General features: G+C 57.9%; 1 protein-coding gene across 5 annotated transcripts in view; it reads right to left on the bottom strand.

Annotated features, from left to right (window-relative positions):
* Bahcc1 (BAH domain and coiled-coil containing 1) overlaps positions 1–17,296 on the bottom strand; it is a 56,404-nt gene that overhangs the window by 18,454 nt on the left and 20,654 nt on the right. For all 5 annotated transcript variants that reach the window (XM_050140216.1, XM_050140217.1, XM_050140219.1 and 2 more), the window contains exons 2-9: positions 15,769–15,948; positions 6,943–7,065; positions 2,459–4,213; positions 2,134–2,242; positions 1,633–1,823; positions 1,337–1,495; positions 917–1,179; positions 391–724 (exon numbers count right to left, since the gene is read on the bottom strand). In XM_050140216.1, the coding sequence (XP_049996173.1) occupies positions 391–724; positions 917–1,179; positions 1,337–1,495; positions 1,633–1,823; positions 2,134–2,242; positions 2,459–4,213; positions 6,943–7,065; positions 15,769–15,948 (3,114 nt within the window). The remainder of the gene's footprint in view (positions 1–390; positions 725–916; positions 1,180–1,336; positions 1,496–1,632; positions 1,824–2,133; positions 2,243–2,458; positions 4,214–6,942; positions 7,066–15,768; positions 15,949–17,296) is intronic.

The following is a 17,296-nucleotide window of genomic DNA, read 5'->3' as shown; positions in this document are numbered from 1 at the left end:
AGGGCAGGTTGTATTTCTGGCCCCGGATGGTGACACTGTCCCTTTGCTCAGCTTTGTTAAAAAAAAATCTGGGTTCACCGGCTGGGGGTAGGTCCTGAGTCTGATGCCACCACCTGTGGCAAGCCAGGCACGTCACCACTCACAGGCTCCCGACATTGGCCAGCGGAAGGAGTGGATCTCCTTCTTATTTTGCCCCCATCTTCCCAGAGTAAGGGGACCTAGATCTGCGCCATGAGACTAACCCACAGCGCATAGGCAGACAGTCAAGAGGCAAGAGAAAGGAGATGAAGGACTTGGTGGCCTCCGTATAGGAATACCTGGGTCGAAGAGTGGCAGCCCCACCCGGCAGCCCCACCCACCCATCAGGGGTAGGACTTGTCCTGCCCTCACCTGGTTCCAGTGTGGTGAGGTCGGTTCCAGCCCGCTGGCCCTCCCCACTCTTGTCCTTGGTGCCAGGCACCTTGGAGCCAGGCCCTGGGCTGCCAGTAGGGCAGACGGATAAAGTGCAGGGGGCGCTGGGCCGAGGTGGCGGTGAGGTGGCGCCACCAGCGGGGGTCTTCAGAGTGGGTGAGTGGCAGCAGAGCGAGAGCTTGACCGGGCCTGTAGTGGCAGATGAGGGGGTGCCCTTGGCCATGGGGGTTAAGGCAACGGGCTTGTGGGTGGACTTTGGGGCCTTCTCCTGGGCAGGTTCCTCCAGCTCCATGTGGCGATCCTCAGGCTTGCGCTATTGGGGGAGGGGGGAAGAGGCTCAGACAGCCACACCCTCAGTGCCCCCGTGGCCCACTGCTTGGTGGGAAACATGCAAGCATGCAAGAGTGTCTGTCCTGGGGCCATCTGCATGGGACCATCTGCATGGGACCTGGAGGGGTAGAACTGTCTTGGGTCTCAGGTTGGGTGGCTGTTGGGAGCATGGTACCTGGAACTGGGCAGCTCGCTGTAGCTCCAGAGCCTGGGTGGCCCTTTGCTGCTGCTGCTGCTGCTGCTGCTGCTGCTGCTGCTGCTGCTGTTGTTGTTGTTGCTGCTGCTGTTGCTGTTGCTGCTGGAGCGCATAAAGCTCTTGCTGCCGAAGCAGCTGGGACCGAGAGTACACTGGGAGCTGGCCAGGGTGTTGCATATGTGAGGCAGGGCCCCGGGCCCCATACATGGGGGGCCACAGTGAAGCCTGATCCATAACTTCCGCTGTGGTAGAGGACCAGAGAAAGGACTATCAGTAAACTCCAGCCAGAGGTGAAGGGCCCAGGTGCCTCCTAGTTCTCTCCTGAGTCCGGTCCACATACACACTGCTGTCCTCAGATCCACTGCCCACAGCCCCCATGCAGACGGTCAGGGTCCTTACCAAGTGTGTGAGGGGTAGTGTGGGCTGTGGGTTCTGAGGGCAAGATGACCAGCTGCGTGGGTGCATCTTGGGGAAGAGGGAACACTGAGGGCATGGATCCGGGCACCGAAGCTGGGAAGCCAGGGGGTAGGTTCTGGTGCAGGGCAGGGTGTCCGAGGCCTGGGGAGCAACAGTGTAGCAGTATTCAGGCCAGAGAGTCCACATGGAAGGGACGCTCAGGCTTCCCATTCCCCAGTGGCCAGGAGGGGATGACCCGGAACCCCAAGACAGCCTCCCAGTGCTCTCGGAACACTGACCATAAGAATGTCCCCCCATCCACAAGGAGGGACTTCGGGTGCGGGGCAGCCAGTGCGGGTGGGCAGGGTGGGGGTGGGGGGCCGGCTCCCCGCCCAGCTGGCCGCCTTGCATCATGAGGTGGGGGGGCAGGTCTCCAGGGCAGCTGCTTGACGGGTGGATCCGGGCAAATTCCACGAGGTCTTTGTTGTCTCTGTAAGATCATTAGAGTCAGCTTGCCCCCCACCTTTGCCCCATCCAAACCCAACCCCTCAACAGACTGTCAACCTGCCAAGGGGAAATGGAGGTGGAGGCTCCTAGGAGACCCCAACTCTGGGCCTCAGTTCCCAGCAGTGTTGCAGCTGGCAGAGGGTAAGTGAGCAGAGCCCTCCGGGAATGCTGGAATGCAGTGTATGCAGGGCACATGACAGGCGAGTGCCTGGTGTCGTGCTTGTGACACTTCCCTTCCTCCCACGAGGACTCCGAGAGGGCAAACCCACCAAGGGCCTCCACTCGGCTCTTACTGTAAGAGCAGTTCACGGCCAGGCAGCCCCAGACGCTCGTCACACATCCTGGTCCTTTCCTCCTCACTCTCCAGGTCCAGCGCGTGGTTAGCACGGGATCCTGCAGCAGCTTGACAGGGTGAAGACAGAAGAAAGATCAGGCTGGGAATCCAGAGAGTCCGAAGCGTGCCTAGAGTCGGGGGCTCATGCACTGAGGCGGGGTCCCTGGCCCCGGGGGCTTTGAAGCTCTTCCAGGGGCAGACATACGGGGTCTATGGGGTTCACAGGCAGGAAAGAAACACTGTGGATGCTTTCCGCCTTGCTTCCCTGACCAAGAACATCCTACCTTTGAAGGTGGGGGCGGCCCTGCCCTGCCGCCCACTGTTGCTACTACTGTAGGCTGTATCGGGTCTGCTGACTGTGTCCTTCTGCCGGGCCAAGGCCACCGCAATGCCCACAGGCGGCTGTCGCACTTCCCCATCTCCGTGCTGAGCCTCGTGTTCCCGGCTGCGGGCACAGTCGGGTCTCTCCACTGGGCCTGGGCCCTTAGTGGCTGGGAACTTGGCTTCCTGCTGGACACAGCTGGCTTTGAGGCCGCCCAGACCCACAAAGGGAGCCTTCTGGCCCACAACCAAGGCTTGGTTGCTGTACTTGAGCAGATTCTTCATGGCCGAGACCTCGTCTGGTGGAGTGGGGAGCTCCTGGGAAAGGAGGGCTGCCTGCTGCAGGCCACCGCCAAAGGGGTCAAGGTAGGCAGTGCCCTTTCGCTCCTCGCTGACGGCCATGGAGGTGCTGTGGCCTGCCTGAACCCCCCACGGAGGCATATGGGGCCCACCATAACCCAGAGATGCCAGCTCCATGGACTTGCGTTTGGCCTCAGCTCCACTGCCTCCTGGTTCTACCTCAGGAGCCACTAAGTGTTGCTGATGCCGGATCCGGGCCACCTTCTGGGTGGCCGGAGGGCCAGTGGGGACCTCTTTGCTGGCCATTTTGTCTAAAGTGCAGCAGGCCTGGGCGGCCTTCCCGCTCAGTGAGTCTTGGTGATTGGGCCGGGCACAGTCCTGTGAAGGGGCGGGCAACTCGAAGTAGCCACTTTTGTCCAGACCACCTTTGGGAAGTCCAGGGAAAGGGGCCTCGGGGCCAGCACTGAGATACTCCAGGCCCTTTAGCCGGGGGTGGAGGGCCGCCTCAAAGCCCCCAGGTCGCCGTTCGCCCTTGCCCTCGGCCTTCAGGTGGGCATAGGAGACTCCGTAGGATGCACCATGGTCGGGGGCCACGGTCCCCTCCAGGTGTCGGTCCTTGCCATCGCCGGCCACGGCACAGGCCTCTGCTACTTGGAAAGGGCGGCTCTTATCAGCCAGGTGTCCCACAGAAGGCACAAAGGTGGGCCCGCTGGCCTTTAGGTCCCGGGAGACTTTGTCCTGCAGGGGGCAGAGCCCATCTGGACCTGCATGCAGTTGCAGACAGGGGAAAGAGCCTGCAGGGCCTGTGCTGAGGGGAGGGGGCGGCCCGGAAGGCAGGCCAGAGGGCACGGTGTAGGACACAGCGTGGTGCAGCATCTGCCTCCGCTCCAGGCACTCGCTGAAGGCTGGCCCAGGCTCCACAGGGCCCGCCACCTCCTTGGCACAGCGTCCGGGTGCCGCAACACCAGTGCCGGGCCGGCCTAGCATGCCCCCTGCACAACTGGCCAGTGCGGCCTTGCCCATGTCACCGTTGAGTACCTTGGTGTTGAGTAGGCAGGAGGTGAGATGTTTGGGGCGGCCCTCACAGGACCCTCGGGGTGCCGGACCCCCCTCCTTGCAGGGCCCCTCGGTGGTGGGCATGGGCGGCACCAGCTTTTGTCGGTCTTTGCTGCTGTCTTCCTCGGCCACTGGGCGTTCTCTGCCCTCTGCTACCTTGCTGGCTTTCTCTTTGCCCAGTTCTTTACCCATGAGGAAGCGGTCAAACTCCTTAGGACCCTTCTGCAGCGGGGCAGCCTCAATGCGGTCCCGGCTGCAGGATCCAATGGGATGAGTAGGAGTGGCTCGGGGCACCCCGGGGAAATTGTGGTTGGCAGGTAGGATTGTGGGCTGCGGGGGCAGGTTTCGCAGGTAGAAGTTATCTGTGAACCAAAAAAAAAAAAAAAAAGCCAAGGTCAGCAGGAAGTGGAGAGTAGCCAGCCTCAGCCTGAACTAGTGTCCCCAATTCTAGCAAGGCTGTTGTTTTGTCTTGTTTGTTTGCATTTTTGTTTGTTTTCAAATCAAAGAGAGGGCCAGCGAGATGGCTCAGCAGTTAGGATTACTCCGTGGTTAAGCGGTTAGCAGCACTTGCTGTTCTTGCAGAGGACCCAGGTTTGCTTCCAGCACCCACAAGACAACTCACAGCCATCTGTCCAGCTTCAGTGACCTGTGTGGGCACCAGGCACACACCCGGTGCATGTACATACATGCAGGCAAAACACTCAGGCACGCAACATGAAATTAAAAAAAAAATTCTAAAAAATATTTTTTAAATCATGGGCACGTATAACGCCATATAAAACAACCACATTCCACTGTTCAGTTTGGGGCACCGAGCAGATCAACAGTGTGGTTTGAGCATCACCGACATCCACCACCAGGATTTGATCAACATTCCAAAGAAGCTTCCCTTTCTAAACACTGGCAGAGCCTTGACCTGGTCTTTTCCTATAGCCAGCTCGGCATCTCAGTTTTTCAGTGTGGAGGTGGGGAGAGACAGCTCTATAAAACTCTGGCGATGTGGAGCCTAGACCGGGTGCTGTGGGCAGCCAAGTGCCTAGCGGTGCAGGGGGCAAGGATGCCTACAGTTCCTACCTCTCTCCTACACCAAGTGCTGTGGCTGCCATGGTAACAGTGAGTCCAGGGTGTCTGAAGATGGGACAGTGTGGGAGACCTACCTCTGGGACACTCCGAGGAGCCCCCCCCCAACATCTTATCTGACTATCTCTGATTAACAAAATTGGGCAGGGAGGACCCAAAGTATGGAGGAGAAGCAGTCAGTCCCTGGTGAGACAGAACTGTACTGGCCTTCCATCTCAACCCCGGCAGCTCTGGGTCACCCAGCTTGTGGACGGTAGCTCCTCCCCTTGCAGTCTAGCCATGATCTGGGCAAACCCTTCCTGCCCAGGTGGGGTCAGCGCCAGGTTGTGATCAGTGAGCCCCGGGGATACCCACTTTTGGCCCGCCAAGCTAGAGCCACATTAAGTCTCTGGAAGACCCTAGGGGCAGCCCTGCCTTCCCCTAGTCTGGAGGGTGGGCAGCAGGGCCAGGGCCCTTCTAAGGGAGAGCATGAAGCTGGGGAAACAAAAGAAAAAACGTTTGCAACTTGTAAAACTGTCTTCAGTCATGTAAATTCCTTGTCAATTTCCTCTAATTAGAAACAAGGGGAAGGGGAGAAGGGAAGGGGTAGCCCAGGAGAAACCTAATTAGCTCAATTTCCAAAACCAAATAATGTTCTTGGATGAAGCTCCACCACAATATTGTGAAAGCGGAGAGGCCTGGCCAGCAGCCGCCAAGACACCAGTCGGCCCCACCGCCCAGAGGGAGTCCCTGGGCCCAGGTTCACCAGTCTGGTTTCTAGGGCTTAGCCTAGCCACCTGCCCACCCTTGACAGATGCTGTCAAAACAGCTGCAGGCACGGGGGTGGTTGTGTGACTCAGGGCTCAGTGCGTCCAGCCCACAAGCACTCAAGCCTGGTTCCCGGGAGCATGTGGCAGGGCTGTCTAGGATGAAACCAGACCCCCAAGTGGGGCTGGGGTAGGCTTCCTGGCCACACCCCAGGCAGGGCAGCCTGCGCCGTTCACTGCTAAGCCCAGTCTCTGCAAGTCAAGGCTATTCTGAGCTTCAGAGGCTCTTAAGACTCTTCCGTCTTCAAATGTGCAAAACCACTCCAAGGATCCAGATATGCCAGATGCTCTGAGGTCATTGGTTCACCTTCCTGGTCCAGGAGGGCCGCCCAAAGGCACTCTGCACTCTGTCGGGATCTCAGTTCCTAATGGCTACTGGCAAAGAGAGGGCACTGTCCTCCACCCCAAGTGGGGTTCCCTAGGGACGTGTGGAAACTGCCCGGCCTCACTCTCTCTCCACCTTCTGCACTCCAGCGCCTTCTTACATGAGGACTTCCTACATCCAGCACCCCCAGAAGGACCTTAGCCCCCATCTCTAAGCTGGGCTTACCTACCCAAACTGTACTTACTCAAGGGGTCCCCCCTCAGCTTGGGCTGCAAACTAAGGTCAATAGTAATGCACTTCTTGTCTCCTGACATCACTAACTCTAGCTTTACAGGACTCTATGTCTGGGTTTGCGTTTTACCTCACCACGAGGCCACCTGAAACGGAAGCGTGTCCACTAACCCAATGACAGCCCCGAGTTTAGCCACATCGTAGAAAAATGTCCCAAAAATACAAACATCTCCTCAAAAACAAAACACCTCCTTTAGTGACAGGGACTGAAATTTCTGGCTCCCCTCCCCCCCCACAGCACTTCTAGCCAGGTGGGAATCTAAATCACTGCTCCGATGATGTCTGCCTGAGGAGCTGTCTCATGGGACAGGGCTAGGACAGGGGCTCCTGGCAGTCTAGAACTGAGAGTAAGTCAGGAGCCTCTCCAGAACGCTTCCTGCCCTGATCCTCGGTCCTCAGGACAAGCGATGAGACCGTGTAGGTCAGTGTGGTTCAGAGTCCCCTCCTTGAGCACCATACCCGGCAGTGGTACCAGGCCATCCTCCTCTGGGCCCCACTGAGCCCGGGGAGGAGAGCTCACCCAGTCTGCTGCTTTCACTGGTACCCCTTAAGCTCACCCTCAGCATGCACTGCACCCCACAGCACTTGCCTTTTTGGGTTCCATAGAAACGATGTTGCCCATAGAGAACATTGCTGTTTCCATGGTGATCCAAGTGGCTCACGGGTAGGAAGGTAGATGCCAGACTCCCCGAAAATCTGGGGTACGCAGGAGCTAGGGAAGCAAAGCACTGGTTGCAGAGACGACTCTCAGCTCCCTGGCCCTCACCACCCTGACCCTAAGGAGGCAAGAGGCAGGCAGGCAGCCCAGGAGCAACACCCCACGGAGTCTGCTCACAGCCCGCCGGTGGGAAATCAACCCATCAATACATCATATTAACTCTGACTCGACTAATACCATCCCTCTGGTGCAGCACAAATTGAATTGCTGATGGGCTAGGGGCTGGAGAGAGGGGAGGCTGCCTCTGATTCCCTCCCGGCAGTACTTGGTGTGACAGGAGCTTCCACGCCAGGCAACAAAGGGGCAATATGGACTCTCCGTGAGTTCTCAGACAAGGGAGAGCCAAACCAGACAGGGCCTCCAGCCTGCACCCTCTGCAGGCACCCAGGGAAGCAGATGGTCTTGGGAGAGCTGTGCTGTGCCACAGCTGGTCTGGGTGACTCACAGTTAGGTAGCTGACTAGGATGTGGCTAGTTCCCACTTGTTGGAAGCCACAGATTTCTCCCCTCAACTGGCTTCTCCATGGGAACCCAGCATCTTACGCTCCTGTCGGCAAGGTCCCTAGCATGCTACACGGTGTGCAAGACCTTAGCCCCAACTCCTACCCGGCAACCAAGCAGTACTAAGTAGGCCCCTTGTCTGTACCTCAGAGGCAGCCTAAGTTCTGAAGGGCTGTACCTACCTGGCATAGTAGTGCTAACCACAGCCTAGAGCCAATCCCACCCTGTTGACCTTGGGCCTACAGTGGCTCTTGTCACCTGGAACAATGTTCCTTTCCCCTGACCCATGAGGTCCTAGCTTGCAAGAAAGATGTCTGGGCCCTGAGAGCAAGCCTTGGGAAGGAGCACAAAAGCTACATCACTGGGAGCTGGAGAGACGCCTCAGTTCTTGCAGAGGACCTGGGTTCAAGTCCCAGTACCCACAGAGTGGTTCACAACCTCCCATAACTCCATTATCAGGGATCCCGACATCTGATCCCAGTGGGTACCAGTGACACATATGGTACAGACACACATGCAGGCAAAATACTCACACACATAAAATAAAACAAAACCAGCACATCTGAAACATTTTTAAAAAGGAAAAAGCTGCAGCACTGCACGGGCTCCTCTTAGGAGGCTCATAGCGGAGACTCAGTGTCACCAAGCCCCGAGGATCACAGCTTCATGCCTGGTCCCCCTCCCATCAAGCCTGGCAGGAGCCTGGGGACCTGGCCCTCCATCAAACCCACCAAAAGGAGTCTTGGCTGCTAGCAGCTACAGACCATACCCACTGCTGTCACCAAGACAGCTGCTAAGATGTGGGGAGGGGAACTTACCGTCTCCCCCAGCCCGGCTGCTGGCTCAGACTGAAGCTATCCCTACAAGGGACTGCAGAAACTCAGCGCCAAGGCCGGTCGGCTCAGGATGAATCTAAAGGCGTTGGGGCGCCCTGGGGTCTGCTGTGAGCATTAGGCAGAGGCCACCCAGGCTGAACTGGGAGACCTGGAGCATCAACTCAGAAATGCTTTGCCGGGCAGGCAGGCATTTCCCCACACCGCAGAACAAACTGCAACAGAAGCAGCTAGGTGTGTGCTGCTCTGGAGATGTCTGTGTGGCCAGGCATCGGGACTGTCTCAGACTTACAGCGAGGTCACAGGCAAGTGCCGCAGCCCAACTTTACTCAGCCTTGCTACCTTGGACACCCTGACTCTTTCACCACAGAAATCCCAGGCTGTTGAGGCTGAACCCGCCATGGCTGAGGGGTTGGGAGAATGAGGTGAAACCCTTTAAGAAGCAGAGCCAGATCTACGTGAGTGCTACCTGGACACGTCTGTCCTGTCCTATGTCTCCGAAAGCTGATCTGTCTGGATACTGAAGTAGAGGTCTCTGTGGCACGGGGCCAGGCATCTCTGCTCAGGCCAAGGACTCAGTTGGTCAACAGCACACACACAAGTCCCGGGCAGAGACCACACATTACACCCTACTCCAGTGGGGTTACCACTGAGAAGCCTGACCAATGACGCCGTGGGACAATCTCTAGTCTGGTGGTGGCGCTCGGGTGCTCCATGTAGGAAGAGATCTATCTGGTCCGTCTGACCATGCAGACTTCCATCTGAATCACAAGGCAGCGGAGACGTGTGAAGACTCAGATTTCTGTGACGCGGAAACCTGCCTGCAGGTGTAGCGCCGTCTCTCCGATGAGAGCGTCCCCTCAGACCACACGGAAGGACTCGGAGACGGTGCCCACGGCCAGGCCTGCTCCCCTCTTGCTGAAGAGCAGGTTGGGACTGCAAGACCTGCCCCGCTGGCCTGGTGTGTGTGGACACATCTGCAGCAGATGTTAGCCAGATTACACCCAGCTCCTGGAAGACTTGACAAAAGCTAAGAGGCCTCGGTGGGAGCAGCTGGGCAGGGGGGGCTGGTGCCTGGGGGGGGGTAAACCACTGCAGCTGTCCCCTGTAATTGGCTGCTGTTAAATGTTTTACGGGCCTCGGGTTTTTTTTTTTTTTTTTTTTGTAAACAGAAGTCTGTAAAATTCCTCCTTCCCAGACAATGTTTCCAGGCTCAGACACCCCCCTACCCTCCTCCACCCCGCACTCCCTGAGGAGGCCTGGGCCACTTCCTGCTCTCTGGAGGCAATGGACACTTGGCTAACTGAGTAAGAGGACTCCCTTCCCACCCACGGCACTTTGGGCGCTGCGAAAAGGGCGGCCAGTCCAGGAAGCAGAGCTGAAATCTACCAGCCATTCCGACACACAGAGGTTCTACCCCTCCCAGGCCTCAAATGGGGAACTGAGGAGAAAAAGAATAGTGGGGGGCAAAATAGGGGCAAAGGGGGGGGTCCTCTTAGGCAGCAATTGAAAGGCCTCTTTATTCTCCCTAGCACGGTACTCCCTAAAGAGGAAAAGAGAAAACGACTTCCGAATCAGAGCTACTGGGACCGGAAGCCAAGGCTGGGAGACAGGCATCCTAAAAGGACCAAGGAGACCAGGCCTGGGATGGGAAGATCTAGGGGGTATCCTGGTAGGGGTGGCCTGCAGCATCAGGGACCCTGGGGTGGAGAGAGAACTCACACTTCTGACCACTAGGTTCAGACCCAGGGCCTCTGCCCATAAAGGTGGAGCCGCTGTGATTGCTCCAGTGATCATGTGACCTGATCACATGGCCCATCTGAGACCACCTGCTTCCTCGGAACCCCTAGCTGACTTGGGGAAGGAACCCTGGGTGCCATGACCACAGCTACCAAAGGCCCTGGTGAAGGTGAAGGTGAGGGGATAACTGATCAACAGGCAGAAGAAGAAAAGATGGCCGCCAGTAAGGTCATCCAGAAACGGCATTCAAATGACACGCAGGACGGGCAGGTAAAGGGGCAGCTATGAGGTGGGGGCTCTTCCTGCCCACCCAGAGATACAGGCACCTAGAAGGTACTCTGACTGGCTGCAAGCCTCCACCTTCCCAGTAGGAGACATGGGACCTGGAGGCGTTTGCCGTATCTTAGGATGCTGTCTTACTCAACAGGAACCTGGAGCTAGCCCTTTCCCATCTGCTTACAGCCAGCGATTTCCACTGCTGTCTATTCAGACAGCGCAGAGTGCTGGGCTAAGAATCCTGCAGCTAGATTCTCATGCCGCTTAATTGACTAGTAATGTCTGCCCTGGGAACAGGCAGGATGTGGCAGCCAGTTCACAGGATGCTTGCCATCTCTGCTTTAGTGGCTGAAGGGAGTAGCCTAGCAACAAGCCAGGTTCTCCCTGCCAAATGCCCCCGCTTCAGGGTCTCTTCACGCTAGCTGGTCGGGCTCCTAGTCACTGAGGCCAGGATTTCAGAGTGACCACCCAAGTGGCTGGAGGTTAGAACGGCAGCCTTCAGCAAAGCCTCCTCCCTACAGCCTGCAGAGTGCTGACCCGTAACTGCAGGGAACAAGGCCCTGCAGTCTCCATGTCCCTGGGCTGAGAGGAATAACTATGAGCCTAAGGAGCCAGGCTCCCATGGGCAGTCTGCCCTGGACCCAGAGGCCAGTCCTCCGCATCCCAAGGAGGAGCTTGGCACTGGCCAGCGGGCAGAATTATGGGGCCGGTTCCGGAAGTCAACCGATGATGGGAAAAGCCTGAAGCTGGAGTTTCCTGGACGTGGCCCCAACACCTTTCTGGCATGTGGGATGACAGTTCTGTCCCTCACACCTTCTGAAGCACTCCCAGGGGGTCCACTGTGCCTGGGACTCCAGTGGGCAGGTGCACCTGGATGGCAATGGTTTTTGCCCAGGCCAGACCCAAAGACCACTGCCCACCCCGCTGCCCCCAGTGTCTCTGAGAAAGGGTGCAGAAGCTGCTTTCTGAGGTACTGATCCTGAGTCGTTCTGTGTCCAAGCAGCTCTGTTACCCAGCGTGGTTTACAGATGAAGAAACAGGCTTGGAGCCTCTAAGCCGAGTGTCTAAACCTAAGGCTGATGCAGCTCTTGAGTCTGTGACACCCCGAGGTGAACCCCTGAGACCCTGTAGCTGCTCCCTTCTGACGGCAATGAGGCGGCTGGAGGTAGCCTAACCTGTGGGACACTCTGATCCCCACAGCAGAATCCATGATGTCCCTCAAATTTAGGGTGGCCAGATTTTCCCAACTAGCTCAGCAGCTCCTGTGGACATGGACTATGAGCTTTGGGGGACCGAGGGTGAGGCAGAGGACCAGAGAGGAAGGGCCGAGGTGCAGGGGTATATCGTGTATAGAGGTAGCAGGTGTAGAGAGGGTTTATAGTTGGCAGCAGCTAAGCGTGTGGACGGCTCCTGGGGAAGAACCAAGTTCTGATTCCAGCACCCACCTCTGGCGGTTCACAAGGACCCACAACCTAGCTCCAGGAGACCCAATGCCCTCTTCTGGACTCACGAGCAGCTACACTCACGGGTGTGCATGCCCACACACTGAAACACGCTTACACACGTCATTAAAAATTTAAAATAATCTTAAAACTTTTTCAAAGGGAGGAAGGGGAGGTTGCAGGGTGCAGTGGTTCATGCCTACCCTACAGATCAGCAATGGGCGGGCGGGGGGGGGGGGGGGAACGACGACAAAGGGATCACTACAGTTACTAGACCAGACGAATGATCTTCAAAGAAAGTTCTAGGTCAGCCAGAGCTACACGGTGAGTCTGTTCAAGAAAACCAAATGAAAACGAAAAAGGGAGAGAGAGCACCCAGGGTCTGAAGAAAAAGGGTTAGGGTAGCCACCAGGGGGCAGTTCCAGGGGATGGAGTCTGCCGGCCACGGAAGCCTTTGGCCCACCCATGTGGGTGGGGGCCGGATAGGACCTGTCTTCCTGCTGGACATGTTCCAGCCCCTGCTCACCCCTGTGCTCAGTCTTGAGGGAGACAGAGGCAGCCGGAGAAACGTGGGTGTGTGTGGTCTGGGCAGCAGGACACGCTTGGTGGTGGCTCCTGTGTGTGGAATCCAGCCAGGCGTGGATGAAGAAGTGGCCACCAGGGTGGGTGTGGCTTTGACAGAAGTTGGCTAGGCAGCCAGCCAGCCAGCCAGGGCTGGCACGTGTGCCCATGGCTCCCCCTCCAGGTGGCACAAGAGACCACGACTAGCCAGGCCGAGTGAGTTTGGAGCTCCTGCACCCCTCGCCAACCCCCTAGCAACAGCATCCCTTTTCATCGCCCTGTGGGTGGTCCTAAGTAGGCAGCTGGTGGGGGGTGTGCGGGCTCACTGACAATAGGGCCAGCTGTGCCGCACCACACCCCAGCCCCATGCACCCAGGCCAGGTTGGCAGTTAGCCACTCACCTCTGCCCCAGGCTAGTTCTACTGTCCACCCTACCCCAAGGCTCTGAAGGCCCATCATCTTGTGTGAGCCAAGGGGCCCAGAAGGCCCGGGGCGCAGCAAGAAAGCCCTGCTCCAGGCCAGATGTTCCTAGGCGGCTCTTCCAACACCAGGGTGCATCCCTTGAACCCCCAGCTGTTCCAGGGACACAGGAAGCCCGGGCCCCCACTCTAACAGCTGCCTTGCAGATGGCGAGGGGGGTGGTGTTCTAGCTGTCTGAGAGTCCCCGTCAAGAGTAGGAGGGCACCTATGGTTAACTCCCATGGGAAGAGCTACTTGTCAGCCCTATCCTGGCCTACCTGCCCTAGACATAAGAAGGCGCAGGGCAGGGAGGGGGCAGGGAGCAGGCCAGGCAGAGTCCCTGGATCTCCACATCCAGGGGTGGTTGAAGGAAGCAGGACAAGGGTAAGCTGGGCCTCCTGGCCTACTGCCCAGGAAACCCCCATTGTGGATGGCCCCCATTCTTTGGCCGTGTCGCGTGGCCCCTGCCTGCCTTGCCCCCCGCCCTCCTGTACACACATGGCCGAGAAACAGGCCCTAGCACGTGGAGCCAGCTGGCACCCCGTCAGACTAGCAGCCAGGCACACTGCCAGGGCAGCCAGCCAGCCTGCCACTCGCTCCCGCCCCGCCCGCCCTGGCCTCTACCGCACAGAGCAGGCTGCACCATGTGACCTGTCTGTCAGGGAGCGAGGCTGGAGACGTAAAAGACAGGGGATCCCCCGTGGGGGGAGGGGGTAACCTGAGGCAAGGGCCTGAGAGGGACGGGTTGTCACAGGACTCCCAAACAGATGCGGACTCGCTGCCACTCGGGGAACTCGCGAGGTTGCAAGCGTGCACAGTCCACTCCAGGACAGCTGCCTCCCCACACACCTGTCTCCAGCCCCCAGTGGGGCCTGGGCTCTGCTGTGTGGAGCCCTGAACACCCCGCTTCTTGTACCGCGTATGCCTGTGCTCGCCCTCCCCACCTGACTCTGGGAACTTCAACTCACACCTGCCACAGTGTGTGCCCCGCAGTGGGCAAAGATTCCCGTTGTCCTTGGAGCTGGTCTCAGAGACAAAAGCTTTCTCCTTGGGACACAGCCAGGCCCCTATTCCTGCCCTGAATGCAGGATGTGGGGCAGAGTGTGAGCGAGTGGTAGGGACGCAGCCCAGAAGGAAGCCAAGAGCTAGGCTCTATCTCCACAGCGCACTGCCTAAGCATCGGCGTTCACCAGATAAGGGGGCATCCTTGGGGCTCTGAGGTTTGGGGGTACCTAGGGAGGGTCATAAGCAACTCTACCAGACAACCATTGATCTACGGGGATGCAGAGGGCTGTGGGTGCCCTCAGCAGCCTCCACCCACCCTCTTGGGTGAGTGGCCCAATAAGGAACAAGACTGAGCTCTAGGGCAGGTGGTGCCACCCACAAACCACCCTTCTTGTTGGTGGTATCTCCTGGTGTGGGGTGGAGAGGAAGCAGGCACATGTGTCTCTACTGAGTGGGCCGAAATTCCTGGGTGCTGATGGGGCAATGTTGGCCACAAGGACAGAAATCGAGGCAAGTGGCCCAGGTCAAAAGGTGCACCTGTGGTCAGTCCAGGGCTATAGCCCTGTCTTGAGTGGCCTCCGTTGCTTGCTCCTCCTGCTTGGCCACCCCCATCCTTCCTGCAAACATCCTGGGAGCCAGATGCTGTGGCCAGCTGGGAGATGCCAGCAGACACAAAGACGGAGTTGGAGAACAGGGAGCAAGTGTTTCCTGCAGGGCCCGGGGCCACCCACAGCTGGCCAGGGAGTTTCTTACCAGGGTCCAGCTCTGTCCTCCACCCAGGACTCTGATGGGAGGGCAGGAGTAGGTCTGAGCTGAAGACTCCACTCCGCCTATTCGGTCCTCAGGACCTGGTCCACCCAGGAGATCACGGCTTCTTATCGCCTGGCCATCCATGTGTACTCTGGGCAGAGCCCAAAGCCCAGATTACTCTGACAACTGTCCCTCCCTTGTCACCTGTCCTGTTTGGAAAACAGCCCCTTCTTGTTGCACAAAGAGAGGTTTCTCAGGCTTCCAGCAGTGCCGGGCGCTAATCTCTCTGCCTAGAACGCGGGGCGGGCTGCGCGCCGTGTGTGGGTCCACTGCGCTCTGTAAACAGGACGCCTGAGTTACGGCAGTGCCTGGTGCCAGGAGCGAGAGCTCTGTGTGCCCGCTGCCAACTGCAATTACCTCCCGCGTGCCAGCCAGGGAGGGGGGGTTAACCCTTCCTGCGCCACGGGGGACGTACAATCAAAGTGAGCGTGAGCAATGGCCAGGCCAGGGATGCTGGGGACCCAGGGCCACCTCCCAAGTTATAAAACCAAAATGCAAGGCAAACCTCAGACACCTGGACAAGGTACAGCCTAGACTGGGAGAGGCCAGGAGAGGTTCTAGAAGCCATCCTGTTCCATGATGCTTGAGAGTAACAGGTACTTCTGCGGTACCAAAGTGTGCCAGGCGCAAGGGTGGTGGCCTGGGAGGAGCTCTGCCATGGGTAGGACTGGCATGGGGGTGGGAGCAACGATGGTCTCTGCCTGCCAACGGCACTCCCTGCCTCCCCCTCCCGGCTGACACATCTGGAACCCATGCCTGCTTGAGTCTGGGGAGGTGGGGGGGCAGCCCACGGTGGAGGGCACAGCCCCGTCCGGCTGGCCCAGCTGCATTCCATATTTCCTTAGTTCCCCGGAATCCTCCCTGCCCAACATCTGGAGCACACATCTGGCCAGAACCAGTGCCTACTGGGGCCACCCGATTTCCAACCAATTACCACCTCCCTTGAGAGACTTCCTCAGTAGGGAGGCAGCCCTCCTGTCCCTAGCTCTCCAGGCAGAGCCTGCCAGCAAGGCTTTCACCAGTTGGTCCACAACCCCTGGGGTATAGTCAGGAACACCGGACCTGACTTACCTTCGTGGGAGTGGGAGAACCAGATCTGGGAGGTGGCGGGATGGGATCCTCGGTAGGCTGGCTCAGAGGGAGAGGATGCAGGGCCACTGGGGTGTGCGGAAGCTGCGGATCCCAGGCTGCTGGTGAGGAAGCTGCCCATGAAAGAGGAGGCTGGGGGATTTCCCATCAGACGGCTGCTGGCTGTGGACACAGGACAAGGGTGAGTCTGCGGTACCCCCACGGCTCTGCATAAGCAGCGCCCACGCCCCAAAGCCCTCCTCCAGGTGCCTCGCAGGTATCTAGCTCCCACAGAGCCCCACGGCAGGTAAAGCTGCCCACAAGTACTTGAAATCACACCCAGTGTCTGGAGCCTCCGGTGTCTTAGGAATAAAACCTCCTACTTCAAAACCTCATTATCACTCCATCTGCAACACTACCATCAACACCACCATTAACCACACCACCATCAACCTCACCATCAACCCCACCATCAACCACACTACCATCCACACCACCATCGACCACACCACCACCACCACACCTTCACCATCATCATCCACACCATCACCACCCACACCACCACCACCAACCATACCATCAACCCCACCATCAACCATACCACCACCATCCACACCATTACCACTGACCACACCAACAACAACCACACATCAACCCCACCACACCATCACCACCCACACCACCATCACCCACACCATCACCACCAACAACCACACTATCACCACTGACCACACCATCACCAACCACACCACCACCCACACCACCACCACCACCACTGACCACACCATCACCATTGGCAACCATCACTCCCATCTCACAGCACCACTACCATTCATATTCCCCCCTCATTAACACCACCAAAATCCACACCGTCATCAACAACCACCACCTACATCACCCCCTACACCACTACCGCCATCCCTATCCCCACCACACCATTACTGTCCACATAATTTGGTGACCATCATGTCCTTAGCACCAGCACCACCCGCATCACCCAAACAGATCATGACCATCATCACCTTCCCTATCACCACTAACAACCACATCACCAACTAGTAACAGCTGCATCATCTCCACCATTGCCACCAACAGCTGTATCACCTAGTCACCGCCGCCGTGACAACCACATCACCAACTAGGAACACCTGCATTACTACCACCATTGCCAAACAGCTGTATCACCTAGTCACCGCCGCCGTGACAACCACATCACCAACTAGGAACACCTGCATTACCACTACCATTGCCACCAATAGCTGTATCACCTAGTCACCGCCGCCATGACAACCACATCTCCACCAGTTAATTACATTATTGCCACCGCCACCGTGACAACCATCTCACCCTCTACAAACACCATCACCACCAACTAGGTCCTCAGTATAATGACAAAAGCACATTTAGGACCCATGGTGGACAAGTTCCCCACGGGCCTTCTCATTAGCACAGCTCTAGGCCAAGGCAGTGCCACCTGAAGGCCTCTCTGATGCCAATGGACTTGTCAGCAAGCTGTGCCCATGCCTCACCG

The sequence above is a fragment of the Alexandromys fortis genome, unplaced genomic scaffold (genome assembly GCF_014885135.2).
Source record: "Alexandromys fortis isolate MF-2015 unplaced genomic scaffold, M_Fortis_MF-2015_v1.1 scaffold_39, whole genome shotgun sequence".
Lineage (NCBI taxonomy): Eukaryota > Metazoa > Chordata > Mammalia > Rodentia > Cricetidae > Alexandromys > Alexandromys fortis.
The sequence above is the reverse complement of the archived record's forward strand: the minus strand, read 5'-3'. Positions and strand labels throughout refer to the sequence as shown.